Source organism: Octopus sinensis, linkage group LG10, assembly GCF_006345805.1.
Source record: "Octopus sinensis linkage group LG10, ASM634580v1, whole genome shotgun sequence".
Classification (NCBI taxonomy): domain Eukaryota; kingdom Metazoa; phylum Mollusca; class Cephalopoda; order Octopoda; family Octopodidae; genus Octopus; species Octopus sinensis.
The window spans coordinates 4,520,714-4,536,656 of NC_043006.1; the positions used below are offsets into that span (position 1 = coordinate 4,520,714).

Below are 15,943 nucleotides of genomic sequence, written 5' to 3' on the forward strand. Positions count from 1 at the left end.
CTCCATGAGTGTAGTGGGTAATTTTTACATGCCAAGGGAGGCTGGCAGTGGCCACAATCGGTTGGTGCTTTTTATGTGCCACCAGCACGGAAGCCAGTCAAGACGGCACTGGCATCGGCCACGTTCGGATGGTGCTTTTTGCGTGCCACCAGCACAGGTATCGTAACTACAATTTCCATTTGATATTTATTTTGATGTTGATGTATTTGACTGAATAGGTCTCCTCAAGCACAGCAGGTCACCTTACGATCCAAGGTAAGCACAGCAAGTCATTCTACAATCCAAGGTACTTCGGATGGGCTGGGCTTCTATGTGAAGCTGGTGCAGGAAACAGCCATGAACTCACATTATTTGTCAGATCTTTGCAGTCACAGCATATCTCCAGAGGTCTTGGTCTTCCGTCATTGCCTCTGTGAGGCCCAATATTCGATGGTTATGCTTGACCACCTCATCCCATGTCTTCCTTTCCCCCCGGATACCTTCAACTGTTTGGGAGTGGCACTTCTTCACACATCTCTCCTCATTCATCCGTAGTACATGACCATACCAGTGCAAACGTCTCTCTTGCACACCACATCTGATGCTTCTTATGTCCATCTATACACATACATACCCTTATTATCTATTATCATCGTTTGAAGTGGTTCCTGAATCATAAAAATCCCAGCATACCTGAAAACATTGTTATATTAAACACAAGCAAGGAATTTCAAAAAAATTTTTTTTTGAAGTCCTGCCATTTAAACAAAACTGTTCATATATAGTCAAAATAAATTTAGAAGGTATTGCTGATTTTCCTCCTTTTAATGTTTGATAGATATAATGTGCTTTATAGTTTAAGGAAATAAAAGACGAATCAAAATGATAACGTATTCGTATAGGCGCAGGAGTGGCTGTGTGGTAAGTAGCTTGCTTACAAACCACATGGTTCCGTATTCAGTCCCACTGCGTAGCACCTTTTATATCTATAGTGTCTTCTACTATAGCCTCGGGCCAACCAAAGCCTTCTGAGTGGATTTGGTAGACGGAAACTGTATATATGTGTGTGTGTGTATGTCTGTGTTTGTCCCCCTAGCATTGCTTGACAACCGATGCTGGTGTGTTTATGTCCCCCGTCACTTAGCGGTTCGGCAAAAGAGACCGATAGAATAAGTACTATGCTTACAAAGAATAAGTCCTGGAGTCGATTTGCTCAACTATAAAGGCAGTGCTCCTGCAAGGCCGCAGTCAAATGACTGAAACAAGTAAAGAGTGTATATATATATATATATGTGTTTCGTCTCTCTATGTGTTCGACGTCTTTTTGGTGTCCTGTACACATATATGCGTGTATATGTACATGTAGAGGTAGGTACGTACATATATGTTTATATATATGCATATATTCTATTTTATTAACTTATTATACGATTAAACGCACGCACCCTACTAAGTAAGATTGTTCTGTTTATCAAGTTAGCCTTGATATTAACTCTCACGCGACTCTGCATCTTTCTTTCTTTCTCTCCCATTCCCTTTTTCGTCTTTTTTTTCCCTCACTTAACTTGTCTCTTCCTCTCTCTCTCTCATTCTTCATTCTCTCTCTCCCTTTCACCATTCTTCATGGTCTCCTCGCACCATTCCCCTTCTTCTCTCTCTTCCTCCTCCTCCCCCATTCCCGACATCCATCTGCGACGACACTTCCGTTGTAACTGCTTCCTGTCCTTTCTCGCCCGCCTTGCAAGGCTTCTGGTTGACAAAATTTCCCTCTCTGTCTTCCACTATAATCCAGCGTTTACAATACTTTTTTCGTCTGGCGTTAACAGCCCTTCTTATCTTGTTCTCCTTGTCTTGTCTCTCACTGTTATATATTTATTTTTCCACTGTTTTTATATATATTTTTTACTGTTTATATGTTTGTACTGTCGTTACCGTCTTGCTTTTTTTTTTTTTTTTTTTTTTTTTTTTTTTTTTTTTACCCCTCTGCGAAAAGATCTCAGAATTTTAATTGATTTGCTTTTCGCGGGAAGGAATTTTTCTTCGAAGTATACGTCTCGCTTTTATCCTTCGAAACGTTTAGTAGATGAAATCTTAGCGACTGAAGAAGGGGATTTTTCGTTGTGCTTATTGTCCTGTATCTCTCCCTTTTTTTGCTTGTCTTGTTCCTTGGTTTGTGTCTATGTGTTTCGTCTCTCTATGTGTTCGACGTCTTTTTGGTGTCCTGTACACATATATGCGTGTATATGTACATGTAGAGGTAGGTACGTACATATATGTTTATATATATGCATATATTCTATTTTATTAACATATATATATATATATATATATATATATTATATATATATATATATATATATATATATATATATATATGTATATGTATATATATATGTGGAGGCGCAATGGCCCAATGGTTAGGGCAGTGGACTCGCAGTCGGAGGATTGCGGTTACGATTCCCAGACCGGACGTTGTGAGTGTTTATTGAGCGAAAACACCTAAAGCTCCATGAGGCTCCGGCAGGGGGGGGGGGGGGGCAAACCCTGCTGTACTCTTTCACCACAACTTTCTCTCACTCTTTCTTCTGTTGGCCTGCTTGCTTAGCCAGCGGGGTGGCGTCATTCGAAGGCTAAAACAATGCAAAGCGCATTGTGACCAGCAATGTGTAGCAACATCTGATATATATATATATATACATCTGATATATATATATATATGAACTAGACTTTTTACTGTCAGCCAAAGTTATTTACAAAACTTCGTGCTGCATCTAATAATAATAATCCTTTCTATTTTAGGGTACAAGGCCCGAGTTACAGTTCAGCTACACATCTGCAGTATATCTATTAATGTATCTTTCCATCTACAGACTCACCTATGCACCTAGCTAATTAACATCATATATGTATTCCCGTCTGCATCTGTCTACTTTCATAATACTGACAGATATTTAAATCAACAACAAAAATTGATAATAGCAGTGCCCCAACATGGCTACAGCCTTTGGTTTGAAACATGAAACACGGGCCATGACTGCTGCGGACATGCGCAGGCTTGAAAATGAAGCTAGTAAAGATCCGCTCGATGTGTAATGTCAGTGTGCATACACAATAAAGTGTAAGTGCCCTGAGAGAAAAGTTGGACATATGAAGCCTCAAATGTTGTGTGCAAGAGAGATGACTGTGCTGGTATGGTCACGTGTTACATAAGGATGAAGACAGCTGTGTGCCACTCCTTAACTGTGGAAGAAATGGGATGAGGTGGTGAAGCATGACCTCTGAACATTGGGCCTCACAGAGGCAATGACAGGAGACCAAGACCTTTGGAGATATGCTGTGATTGAGAAGATCCGGCAACTAAGGTGTGATTGCAGCTATGGCCAATGCAAGTGTTTCATGCCTGGCCCATTTAAGAGTACCCTTGATGTGTCAGGGGATATATGCTTGAGAAGATCTGCTGAGTCAAAACCGAAATCGTAGCTGTTGCCATTGCCCTGACTGGCTTCCATTCTGGTGGCACATAAAATGCATCATCTGAATGTGGTCAATGTCAGTGTCCCCTGACTGGCTCCCATGCCAATGGCATGTAAAAAACACCATCCAAACATGGTCAATGCCAGTACCCGCTGACTGGCTCCCATGGTGGTAGCATGTAAGAAGCACTAGCTGAACATGATTAATGCCAGGACTGCCTGACTGGAGGCACATAAAAAGCACTAGTTGAACGTGATTGATGCCAGGCCTGCCTAGCCGGCTCCTGTGCCAGTGGCACATAAGAAGCACCCACTACACTCTCGGAGTGGTTGGCGTTAGGAAGGGCATCCAGCTGTAAAAACATTCCCAGATCAGATTGGAGCCTGGTGCAGCCACTGGCTCTCCAGACCTCAGTTAAACTATGATGATTCAATTCTCCCTTTGTTATTATCCCACTTGACCTAAGTATAACAAATAGACAAAACATGCAGGAATGCACAGAATGTCATAAAAAAAAAGGACAAATCACAATCACTTTCAGACTCTGAGACTCCTTTCAGATATCAAACATTTTGTCTCCACTAAGTCAAGACCACCTTTTATGAACAGATGCAAAAGCTGGGCACCACCATGTGGATTCTGAGCATTTGAATCTATAAGTATATCTTTTTTAAATATGCCGTTATGACATGCGAATCACAGAGATTCAGTAGGAATGCATGCAAAAAGGCCCTTTAGTGATGCTTCAACACATTAGTTAGCATCCAATAGTCAATGATCGGCCAATATATGGCAAAAACAATCTGCTGCTCTGCCATTGTTGACTGCATCTCTACACATGGCTTGTACAGCTCACACAAGCCTTTCGTCTCTGGTGACTAATTTGTAACCTACTCCACCAAATATTATACTCCTCTTAGTGACTGCCCTTCATGGACCAGCTGCTTTTAGGTTTCAATTAATTGAAAATGGGCAAAAATAACTGAATTTTTCAATACTAAACAAAAAAAAAAGAAATATATGAATGGTTTCATTAGGTTTCTATAAATCAAGAGACTTTTATCACTGAATTTGAGGCAGTCTCAAAAGAAGGTTGCTATGAGAAGTGTATTAAACAATTTTCTTTGAAGAAATGGAAACGTGTTAACTCCAGTATCATTTGGACTCAATCAAATACCACCACAGGTAATATAATTTAAGCATTTTGCCTTACTATCATCATCAAGTAACAGGTTTTCCACTCTATCATGGGTTGGACAGGAGCTGAAGTGCTGTTCAGGTTCCATGTCTGTTTTGGCATGGTTTCTATGGCTGGATGCCCTCCCTAATGCCAACTGTCCAGTCTTTATCAACTTCTATTCTACATCAATGAAAACTCTGTGCCATTGGCACATGTAATAATATTTGAGTGAGGTGGCACGTAAAAAGCACCCACTACACTCTCGGAGTGGTTGGCGTTAGGAAGGGCATCCAGCTGTAGAAACTCTGCCAGATCAAGACTGGAGCCTGGTGCAGCCATCTGGTTCGCCAGCCCTCAGTCAAATCGTCCAACCAATGCTAGCATGGAAAGCGGACGTTAAACGATGATGATGATGAATAAGGATTATGTGATACTCATGTATCCAGTATAACACTTATTCAAATTAAAGAGGGAGAAAAAACATGATAGAGAGACTTAGTTGATTACAATTAGCATAAATTGCACTTTTTGTTTGATAAGTTTAAGCATTGCTGCAAAACTATCACACACAAAAAAAAAAACAGTGAAATTAAACGTGGTTAAATATTCATGATGTGGAAATATACAAAATGATTTATTATTGTCAAATAATGAAGTGAAAAACTATTTCTCTTCCCACAAATCAGTTTCTCTCTAACAATGTCTGAAGTCTTGGAAAGTTATGATTTATGAAAAAGAACTGAAACACCAGAATGGCATTATGAAGTTGAAGAGTCTTAAAATTCAAATTTGATTTAACAAAATATATATTTCACAATGGCACTGGTCAGTTTGTGTAGGTTACATTGGTAGCTGCTGTACAAATTAGTTGAGATTTGTACAAATAGTTGAGTCTTGATTCAGACACAGCAGTTAGCTATAGGGACAGCAAAGAGCTATAGCAGAACCAACGATGGTAGGCTTCCTTGCTGAACGCTGCCCCTCTGCTGTTCCCCATCAGCACTAAGGCATGTGGCAGCAGCAGCTTTCCACTAACAACTCTGTCCTTAAGAGCTTTCATGCTGAAGTTGTTAGGCATTCACATTCTTTACAGAGATTTGGAAGGATCTGAACCGGAACGCCCAGCATGGTTCACTTGTCCCACAGGTTGTATTCTTTCAATTTACTTTGGAAAAATTTATCCAATGTATTGGCACACTTGTAATAATCAGTGTCAGGCTGGTTGTAGGCACGGCAGTTGGTGAAAATTCGGGTCATGTCTGCAGTAAAAAGCCTCTTGTTGCAGTAGTAACGATTTTTTAAACGATCACTCATTGTTTTCAGATCTGAAAAATATAAAAAAAGTTCATTCTAAATTCTTGTAAATAAACTTTTGTATCCACGATTAAATATCTAGGATCCTATCCAAGTGTAGTTTGGCATTTGACAGGAGAAACTAATATTTTTTTCCCCCCACCTTTTTAAATCTATTTAACTATTTCAAATGTGAAACTCGGCTAAATCAGACACCATGGAAACAACTACACACAGTTCAAACTGTTCATGCACCCCTCGTTCATTGATGACTGAATTACATTTTCCTCTCAAACAGTTAAATATAACACAGCCCCATCACATATCGGCCCTTTGCACATATTTCTGACACATGTGTAAAACAATAAATTTCCAATCAGGTATAATTTCTTCCAGTTTCACGTAATTTTATTTAACCAAGCTCCACTGGGTATACAGTAACAACAGATAACAAACAAAACAGAAAAATCACTTAAGCAGATGCAATTTTCACCCGACTCGTACATAGTATAACAATGGAATACTTTCTATGACGAATCTAATTTGAGTTTAGATGAGAAAAATAATGCATCATTTGACTTGACACTATTTCCTTTTAATGTGAAAAAGTCTACAAGACAAATCATTTGTCATGTGCTCAAATGAAATGTAGGTGTTGTATACCATGAAGGACTATTAGCAATGACCTTACAATCAGAAGGAAAGTAGCAGAACTTCTGAGAACATTATTTGCAAATGGTAGGACAGAAACTATTGTAGTGTGTGTGTGTATTGAGCCTCGTGGTGGATCTCTATGAAAAAGGACTGCAATGTCTGGCGATATGGGGTTCTTGAGAAGACTCACCGACCTCAATGAAACCAGGTTCAGGAAATGCTGTGTATATTGTGCTTTCCACTCAGGTTACACTGATTCCACCCCCCCTCCCATCAAACCAAACCTCTTACCACGATGCCTTACACCTACCTCTTCCCCTCACTCCTGCAGCCGACTTCAACTTGTCATCTCTCTCGTCCTCCCCCCCTCAACTGCAACCTCCTGTCTTTCCCCAACTCATGACCCAATGTTCATCTTGCCTTCAACTCTACCCAAATCTTTTCAGTTGCAGGCTGCCCCCTTATACAATCATGCAACACTCCTCTTGCCCACCGACACACCTCACTTTAATATCTATCATTTCACAGCTTCTACTGATCTTTCTCTTCCTCTCCTAAACAACCATGCAGCTCCACTAGAAGACCCTGCCCTTCCTCCTCCCCTCTTTTACTGTATCCCCCCTTAATCCCCAGCTTAAAGCTGACTCAACTGCCTCCCTCAAGGTTTGTAGTCTTGCAAGCTGCAAGGCAATCTCACTTGGTGCTGGTGGCACAAAAAAAGCACCCAGTACACACTGCAGAGTGGTTGGTGTTAGGAAGGGCACCCAGTACACACTGCAGAGTGGTTGGTGTTAGGAAGGGCACCCAGTACACACTGCAGAGTGGTTGGTGTTAGGAAGGGCACCCAGTACACACTGCAGAGTGGTTGGTGTTAGGAAGGGCACCCAGTACACACTGCAGAGTGGTTGGTGTTAGGAAGGGCACCCAGTACACACTGCAGAGTGGTTGGTGTTAGGAAGGGCACCCAGTACACACTGCAGAGTGGTGGTGTTAGGAAGGGCACCCAGTACACACTGCAGAGTGGTTGGTGTTAGGAAGGGCACCCAGTACACACTGCAGAGTGGTTGGTGTTAGGAAGGGCACCCAGTACACACTGCAGAGTGGTTGGTGTTAGGAAGGGCACCCAGTACACACTGCAGAGTGGTTGGTGTTAGGAAGGGCACCCAGCCACAGAAACCATGCCAAAGGAGACACTGGAATAGAATGCAGTCGTTGGGCACATTGGATCCTGCCAACCATGCCAACCATGCCAGCATGGACCAGGGATGTTAAATGAGAATATATGATGTGATATATAAGACAATGCAAATGTTTTATTGGCAGAACTACCATAGGTCAACATTAACAGTGATTTAGCTCCACATTTGGTTAGATTATAATGTTTATTTAATCTCAAATTTAAGAAAACAAATTATGGAGAATCTAAACAAAAGTGTTCATCTAATACCTTCTTGATGGCAGCAGATTTCTTTCTTGCAACAAAATATTTTACATAAACCAGTCTACATTTAGTATGCAGGGTACAAGAACATTTCAGAAATGAATCTGGGATAAACCAGATTCACAGACAGGAATGAAAGTTTCAAATATTAGTTCAATGGTTTATAAATCTTGGATGAAACATTAACCATCTCATTGTTCTCCTATGAGGAAGCTAATTTACTGAGAGAGAGATAACTGGTTTTTGGCAATGAGTTCAGTGCCTGGATATGAACAGCTGACCCTTCAGCCAGCAGTTTGAGATCCAACCGGTCCACTCAGCAACTCTTTAAACAGGGGTCAACTAGAACTTACCCATAGGAAAGCGGATGTGTTCCAGATAATCAGGAGCTTCTGTTTTATCTACAGGTTTTTGAAATGGCCAGGCACTCTGGTGATTCTAGAAGAAACCAAAAAAAAAAAGAGAGACATAAACTTAGACAATCCTGTAAAAATGATTTTTATGCAAGTACAAACGAAGCTAGTCTGTGTTATTTTGTGTGTCTAACTGCTGGGAGGGAAAAGGAAGTGACCTTTGCTTTCAGGGTTCCTGTGCCGGTGGCACATAAAAAGCACCATCCGAACATGCCGATGCCAGTGCCGCCTTGGCTGGCTTCCGTGCCGGTGGCACGTTAAAAGCACCAACTGATCGTGGCCGATGCCGGACTCCCCTGGCACCTGTGCAGGTGGCACGTAAAAAGCACCCACTACACTCGCGGAGTGGTTGGCGTTAGGAAGGGCATCCAGCTGTAGAAACACTGCCAGATTAGACTGGAGCCTGGTGCAGCCTCCTGGCTTCCCAGACCCCGGTCGAACCGTCCAATCCGTGCTAGCACGGAAAACGGACATTAAACGATGATGATGATGAAACCAGGTGTTAATAGCAGAGTTTGTAAATACTAGATGTTGACTAAACAGTCAACAATGTGTTAAATGAATTAAGTGAACAGTCAATGAACAACGTTTGTCAACTGAACAACTGTCTTGCCTCTAAACATCTAAACCAAATTCCTCAACTCTAATTAAAAACTGCATCATTTCTTGCAACCTCTGCTGCTTCAACTTTACATTCTCAGACATCCACCATGACTGTTATAAGTGAAGAACACATATTTCCAATTCAGGGACCCAACATACAAAGAGATGTCGAGACAGTCTACAGGGTAGGGTGTATCACAGATTTACTAGCCACTACGTACATCCTCCAGCAAGAGTGCAGTGAGTTTCACACCTACCATTCCTATGTACTTAGAGGGAGAGGTCAGTGACCTTTTACAACGCTTCTAAATATATAATGTTAGGAATTGAAAGATCAGTATTGGGTCAACATACACCCAGAACATTATTTAATGTTGGTATAAATATAAATCTGCATGTGACTTCAATAATAGGAAAAAAAAATCCATACTCATTTAATACAAAAGACCAACTGCAGTGGATTAAGACCATTTCCTGTTTTTATTGAGACACCAGTGGTGAAGTGAAATAAAACCTCATAGATCTAAGATCATCATCGTTTAACGTCCGTTTTCCCTGCTAGCATGGGTTGGACAGTTCGACCGGGGTCTGTGAAGCCAGGAGGCTGTGCTAGGCTCCAGTCTGATCTGGCAGGGTTTCTACAGCTGGATGCCCTTCCTAACACCAACCACTCCGTGAGTGTAGTGGGTGCTTTTTACGTGCCAGGCTCGGCTGGCAACGGCCACGATCGGTTGGTGCTTTTTACGTGCCACCGGCACGGAGGCCAGTCGAGGCAGCGCTGGCAACGGCCACGTTCTGATGGTGCTTTTACGTGCCATCCATTGTAAATCCTATAAATACTCATTGTTCAGTAATAAAAGACAATGGAAACATTTTGAGGGTAAAAATTTATGCCTCATGCTTTTTAAAATTGGGTTCAGTTCACTGCAAGTGTTCCCTACTACAGCTCTGGGTTGACCAAAACCTTGTGAGTGAATTTAGTAGAAAGAAAATGGAAAAAGCACTTTGCATGCATACATCTATTATCTTTCTATAATATATATAGATATATACACACACACATATATGGGTGTCGGTGTGTGTTGCCGACTCCTTGCTTCAATATCACACAACAGTTGAAGGTTGGTGACAGAGTGCAAAGAGCATCTAACTATAGAAAACCAGTCTCAATGAACTCTACTTGACCCCTGCAAACATGGAAGAGTGGAAATGATGATGGTATATGCATATTACTACCATCATCATTTAACATCCACTCTTCCATTTAGAACCTTCCGAACGTGGCCGTAGCCAGCACCGCATCGACTGGCCTCCGTGCTGGTGGCACGTAACAAACACCATCCGATCGTGGCTGTGCCAGCCTCGCCTGGCCTCCGTGCCGGTGGCACGTAAAAAACACCATCCGAGCGTGGCCGTTTGCCAGCCTCGTCTGGCACCTGTGTCGGTGGCACGTAAAAAGTACCCACTACACTCACGGAGTGATTGGCGTTAGGAAGGGCATCCAGCTGTAGAAACACCGCCAGATCTGACTGGCCTGGTGCAGCCTTCTGGCTTCCCAGACCCCAGTTGAACCGTCCAACCCATGCTAGCATGGAAAGCGGACGTTAAACAATGATGATGATGATGATCTTCCATTCTTGTATGGCTCAGATGGAATTTGCTGAGGCAGATTTTCTATGGTTGGATGTCGTCGTTTGCCAACCCTTACCTGTTTCCAAGACAAAAATTCTACAAAAGATTTATGCTAGTCTTCTGCACTGAGTTCCAAACATCTTTTTAATTTATTAATAACTAAGTATTTTAATAGCTGCTTTATGAAGAGACCAATTTAAGGTTTATGGTTATAAAATTATAGCAAGCTGTCACTGGCTACTTTTAAACAGTTGTTACTAGTATAAATGATCGACTTTTGATGACACTGAGAACAAGTTAAGCCAACATGATGCTTAGAAGAGATAGCCAAAGTTGAACTTACCTTCACTTGCAAAAGAATCATTTTTAGAACTGACTGTAGCCGTTCGGGATCAGGATCAGGCTCTTTCCTATTTAATGATCAAACTAAAATATTTCAATACAGAGAGAGGAGTAGAAGAGACAGCATAAAGCGAGTTGCAAAATCTATTTGAACTGTAGAGTCCCTACTAATTGGATTGCTTCGTTAGTTAATGCTGAATCAACAATGATTAAGCTAGGTCTTTTTATCCAAGGATGCTGATAACATTCCCAATTTAAAATTATATTTTTTGTAATAATTCAATGCTCACATGTCCTTTGAACATTCCTGATTTACTATCTAGTGTTGCGCAACCCATTTTCAATGGAACAAATAAGAATGACTAATTTACTTACTGAATATTGTTATTAGGACTAGTTTTCCATCCAGCTTCCAGTAATCCTGGGATACTTTCCACTGGAATTTGACGGACACCCTCTTTGAAGCAGCTAATACCAGGGTACACTTTGTCTTGAAGTTCTTGTTTTTTCTCTAGAATCTTCTTGACAATCTAAAACCAAACATTACACTGTTTAGAAAGAAAGCAACCAACAACAAACAAGCATAAAATGATAGCGACTGGCAGGGGAAAATAATAACTGACCAGTGGCAAAGAAATAATCCAACCTGCCAACACCAAAGCCAGGAAACCGTTTTCCACATCAATAACACACAGAAAATTCTTGAATAACATTTTAGATACCTATTTCTTTACTACCCACAAGGGGATAAACACAGAGAGGACAAACAAGGACAGACAAATGGATTAAGTCGATTACATCGACCCCAGTGCGTAACTGGTACTTAATTTATTGACCCCGAAAGGATGAAAGGCAAAGTCGACCTCGGCAGAATTTGAACTCAGAACGTAATGGCAGACAAAATATGGCTACGCATTTCGCCCGGCATGCTAACGGTTCTGCCAGCTTGCCGCCTTTTAGATACCATGTAAGAACTTAACAACAAAACTGTAACAGAAAGGCATTATTTTCATTCTTTTACCTTCAATGTTACTAAATTAACTTCTTAGTCATTGTCCTTCAAAAGATTTATATGCAAGGATATTAAAAGTCAGTCACAGACACTAATGTGTCCCTGTGTGAAACCCCTAGCTCTCAATGACCCACACCACAAACATCTGCAATCGTTGTAAAATATTAAACCACATAACACTGCAGTTCAGATAATGTTTGACATTGGAAGCTGGAACTAAGCCCCCCCCCCCCTTCTGTATGAGAAACAAAGTTTTGCCTCATCTTAGAAAGAACTTCCCGTTATAAGATTTCCTGTTTCTAAATGTTTTCCTCCTTATATTTTCAAGTATAAATGGTACTTCAAGCAGTCAGTTACAATTTGATGATATTATCTACAAGCAAAATGCCCCCTGTCCAATGGACGATGCTGAGTTGTCAAACATTTAAACCAAATTTTCTCAAAACAACTTGAACGTGCATTTTTCTCGCGTATACATAGTATCGATTGCAACAGCTGATGTACTTGCGCGTACAAATGCATGCTCCCACGGCTTTATCAATCGCATTCTCACCTGGAATCAATTTTCGTAATTTTATCAAGACTTATACACATCCTGATATCGTCAGTAATGACATATCAAATTTGAGCGCAATCGGATGGAGGATGCCCGAGATCCTAGAAGACACACACAAAGACAGACAGAACGGATTTTATATAGTAGATTAATGAAATTATCATTATTATCATCATCTTCATTATTTATAAATGATTTAATTAGAGAAAGAGAACTTGGACTTGTATAAAAATATAATTAGAGTGATATTTTAGTGCCATCTATAAACAAAAGCTAAGTGATATTGATTCTGAGCAGAAACAGGTTTCACAGGGCTGGTATTGCATTGATGCTTTCATTAACGACTGATTCACTGATGCCTTTTTTTAATGTAAAGTCCCTGCATACAGATGCGTTTTATGTAAATAGCATATTCTTGCAGTAGATAGCATTTAAGTTGTTGTTGTGCCTTACAAAACCTTTGAATGAAAGAGATGAAGAGCACCATTTGAAATTCTTTTTCTAATGGGAGTTGTACAGTCTCTAAGTTAAGGGGCCAAATGAAGCACAAATTCAACTCTTGAGACATGAAATCAATGTAGAGGATTCAGTATTTTGTAAATCTATGTAAAAAAAACAGAACAAGCAACCAATTTTACCTTGACAGGTGAAAGCAACAGAACAACTTAAAATACCTCGTTCACAATATACGACCATTCTACGAGAGTTTCTAACAGGATTGAGAGATTTACATAGAGAAAGCACGAAGGGAATTTAAGAGTTCGTCTCTACAATATTTTAGAACAGTCCCAGTCAACAAGAACAGCTGTAGTATAACTCTGATAAATTCTCTCTCTCAGTCATCTCCTCACAGCTTCCCTGCCTCTTCAACACCTTCTCATCTCTCTTTTTCTGGCTCCACAAACCCTCAACACCTCTTTAACCTATAATGATCTTCTCGTAACCTCTTCAGACCCTCATTATCCTTATCTTTCCTCCTTTCTCATCCCATTTTCTCCACACCGTCTTCCTATACCCACCTAACTCGAGATAGCATTAAATTCTCCTACACAACCCCTTCCATCACCCTTTCTACTCTCTCTCTCAATAAACCCTAACGTTACTCTTTCTTTCCTCCTTCACTTTCACTGCTACTCACATCCGAAATGCTAATGTCTATATAAGGTAAAACCAAAACATTTTCTTTCACTTTTTAAACATGTTAAAAGAAAACTTTCAAATTCATCTTCAGAACTAGTTACCAGCTGTCATGCAATATATGTCATTTTCAAAAGCATATGCAGGTAAAGTATTCAAACAAGCTACTATACTGAAAACTGTTTTCTGACAAGTGAATAAGAAATTTTCACGGCAGTTAAATACAAACAAATAAAATAAAGTTTAAAAAAGAATGGCATCATAAGAAATCATATTATAAGAATTTAAGAATAAGACAGTTGCCTCTCTTTGGGAGAAGAGCAGCCCATTTCAAATGCATATAAAACATTAGAAAGCAAACAAAAATGACTTTGAAAAATGTTACCTCTTTCTGTCGGCGAATTATTTGTGAAAAGCATGTATAATGGATACGGGGATTTAGTTCACAGCCCATAAGAGTTGCTCCTTCGTAGTCTTTGATATAACCTAAATAGGCAGATTTTTGTAACTTGATATCCTTTGAGAAGCCCTAAGCAAAAACAAATCAAATTATTAATTTTTTTCTTTCTTTAAACCATTGAAAATATACAGCAAAATGTGAACATCTTGAAGAGAGTGAAAAATGAAATTAATTTCTTTAATTAAGAGAAGTTATGGTGATTTTTTTTTTCCTTCTGCTACATTTTGTAAGTCTTCAAGTGTAGATCCTCCCAAGTTGGAACTGCTACTTGCTGAAGCCAATCAGTAATTAAAAAAATATAAATCCCTACTTCAAATCTCTTATCTATTAATTGCTTGAGTCATTAGACTGTGGCCATGCTGGGGCATCACTTTGAAGAATTTTTGGTTGAACAAATCAACTCCACTTATCATCATCATTTAACATCCGTTTTCCTTGCTGGCATGGGTTGGGCGGTTCAACCGGGGTCTGTGAAGCCAAGAGGCTGTGCCAGGCTCCAGTCTGATCTCGCAGTGTTTCTACAGCTGGACGCCCTTCCTAACGCCAACCACTCTGTGATAGTAGTGGGTGCTTTTTACGTGCCACTAGCACAGGTGCCAGAGGAGGCTGGCAAACGGCCACAATTGGTTGGTGCTATTTACTTGTCAGACACGGACACCAATCAGGTAGCACTGGTATCAGCCACGTTCGGATGGTGCTTTTTATGTGTCACTGGCACGGGTATCTTAACTACAATTTCCATTTGATTTTTATTTTGATGTTGGTGTTGACGTACTTGACTCAATAGGTCTCCTCATATATTTTTAAAACCCAAGACTTATTTGATCAGTCTCTTTTGACATAAACATACCAACACTAGCTGTCAAGTAGTGGTGCGACAAACACAGACACATCATCATCATCATCGTTTAGCGTCCGCTCTCCATGCTGGCATGGGTTGGACAGTGCAACTTGGGTCTGGGAAGCCAGAAGGCTACACCAGGCCCAGTCTGATCTGGCAATATTTCTACGGCTGGATGCCCTTCCTAACGCCAACCACTCCATGAGTGTAGTGGGTGCTTTTTACGTGCCAGATGAGGCTGGCAAACGGCCACGAGCGGATGGTGCTTTTTACATGGGCTTCTTTCAGTTTCCGTCTACCAAATCCACTCACAAGGCTTTGGTCAACCTGAGGCTATAGTAGAAGACACTTGTCCAAGGACCGGCACAATGGGACTGAACCCAGAACCATGTGATTAGGAAGCAAACTTCTTACCAAACAGCCATGCCTGCGCCTTGGAAAGAAGGCAGGAAGGAGGGGGTATCTCACAAGAGATTGAACAGTATTTTTAGTATTTACAATCGTATTTCAGTGGAAATAGCTTTATCTGGCATTAAGTCGTAACTTTGAGATTTTGTCAGGAAGGCGTAAAAGGTCAGATCCAGCCAGTTTAAACATAAAACAGGTTGAATAGAGCTGGTTTACATGCTAACCTGTTAAATTTAAGAGTTTGCTGTTTTAACAAAATTTTCCAAAAAAGTTAATGCTGAAAGATAGAAATATAATATCAAAGTAATCCTACCTGCTTTTTGAAATAACCAATTGCATATTCGTCCGCAAATGTGAGAAAATGAAGGATACCATGTTGGATATGATAGTCTTTCAAGTGGTTCATCATATGAGTGCCATATCCCTGAAAATTACATACAGAAGTCTAAAATAAAGGCAAATATTCTTGAAAATTAAATAGTCAATAAAAATTGAACATAACCAACACTAGGCTCATA

At 40.4% G+C, this 15,943-nt stretch overlaps 1 protein-coding gene across 4 annotated transcripts in view; it reads right to left on the reverse strand.

Moving 5' to 3' along the window:
- Positions 1–5,228: 5,228 nt before the first annotated feature.
- LOC115216402 (histone acetyltransferase KAT2A) overlaps positions 5,229–15,943 on the reverse strand; it is a 54,076-nt gene continuing 43,361 nt past the window's right edge. The window contains exons 12-17 of one of the 4 annotated variants that reach the window (XM_029785707.2): positions 15,739–15,849; positions 14,102–14,245; positions 11,387–11,541; positions 11,013–11,079; positions 8,375–8,459; positions 5,229–5,958 (exon numbers count right to left, since the gene is read on the reverse strand). In XM_029785707.2, coding sequence (XP_029641567.1) covers positions 5,765–5,958; positions 8,375–8,459; positions 11,013–11,079; positions 11,387–11,541; positions 14,102–14,245; positions 15,739–15,849 — 756 coding nt within the window. In that variant the 3' untranslated portion in view covers positions 5,229–5,764. Of the gene's footprint in view, positions 5,959–8,374; positions 8,460–11,012; positions 11,096–11,386; positions 11,542–14,101; positions 14,246–15,738; positions 15,850–15,943 lie in introns of those variants that run through there. The other 3 variants (XM_029785708.2, XM_036506265.1, XR_003882073.2) reach the window with 3 other exon arrangements.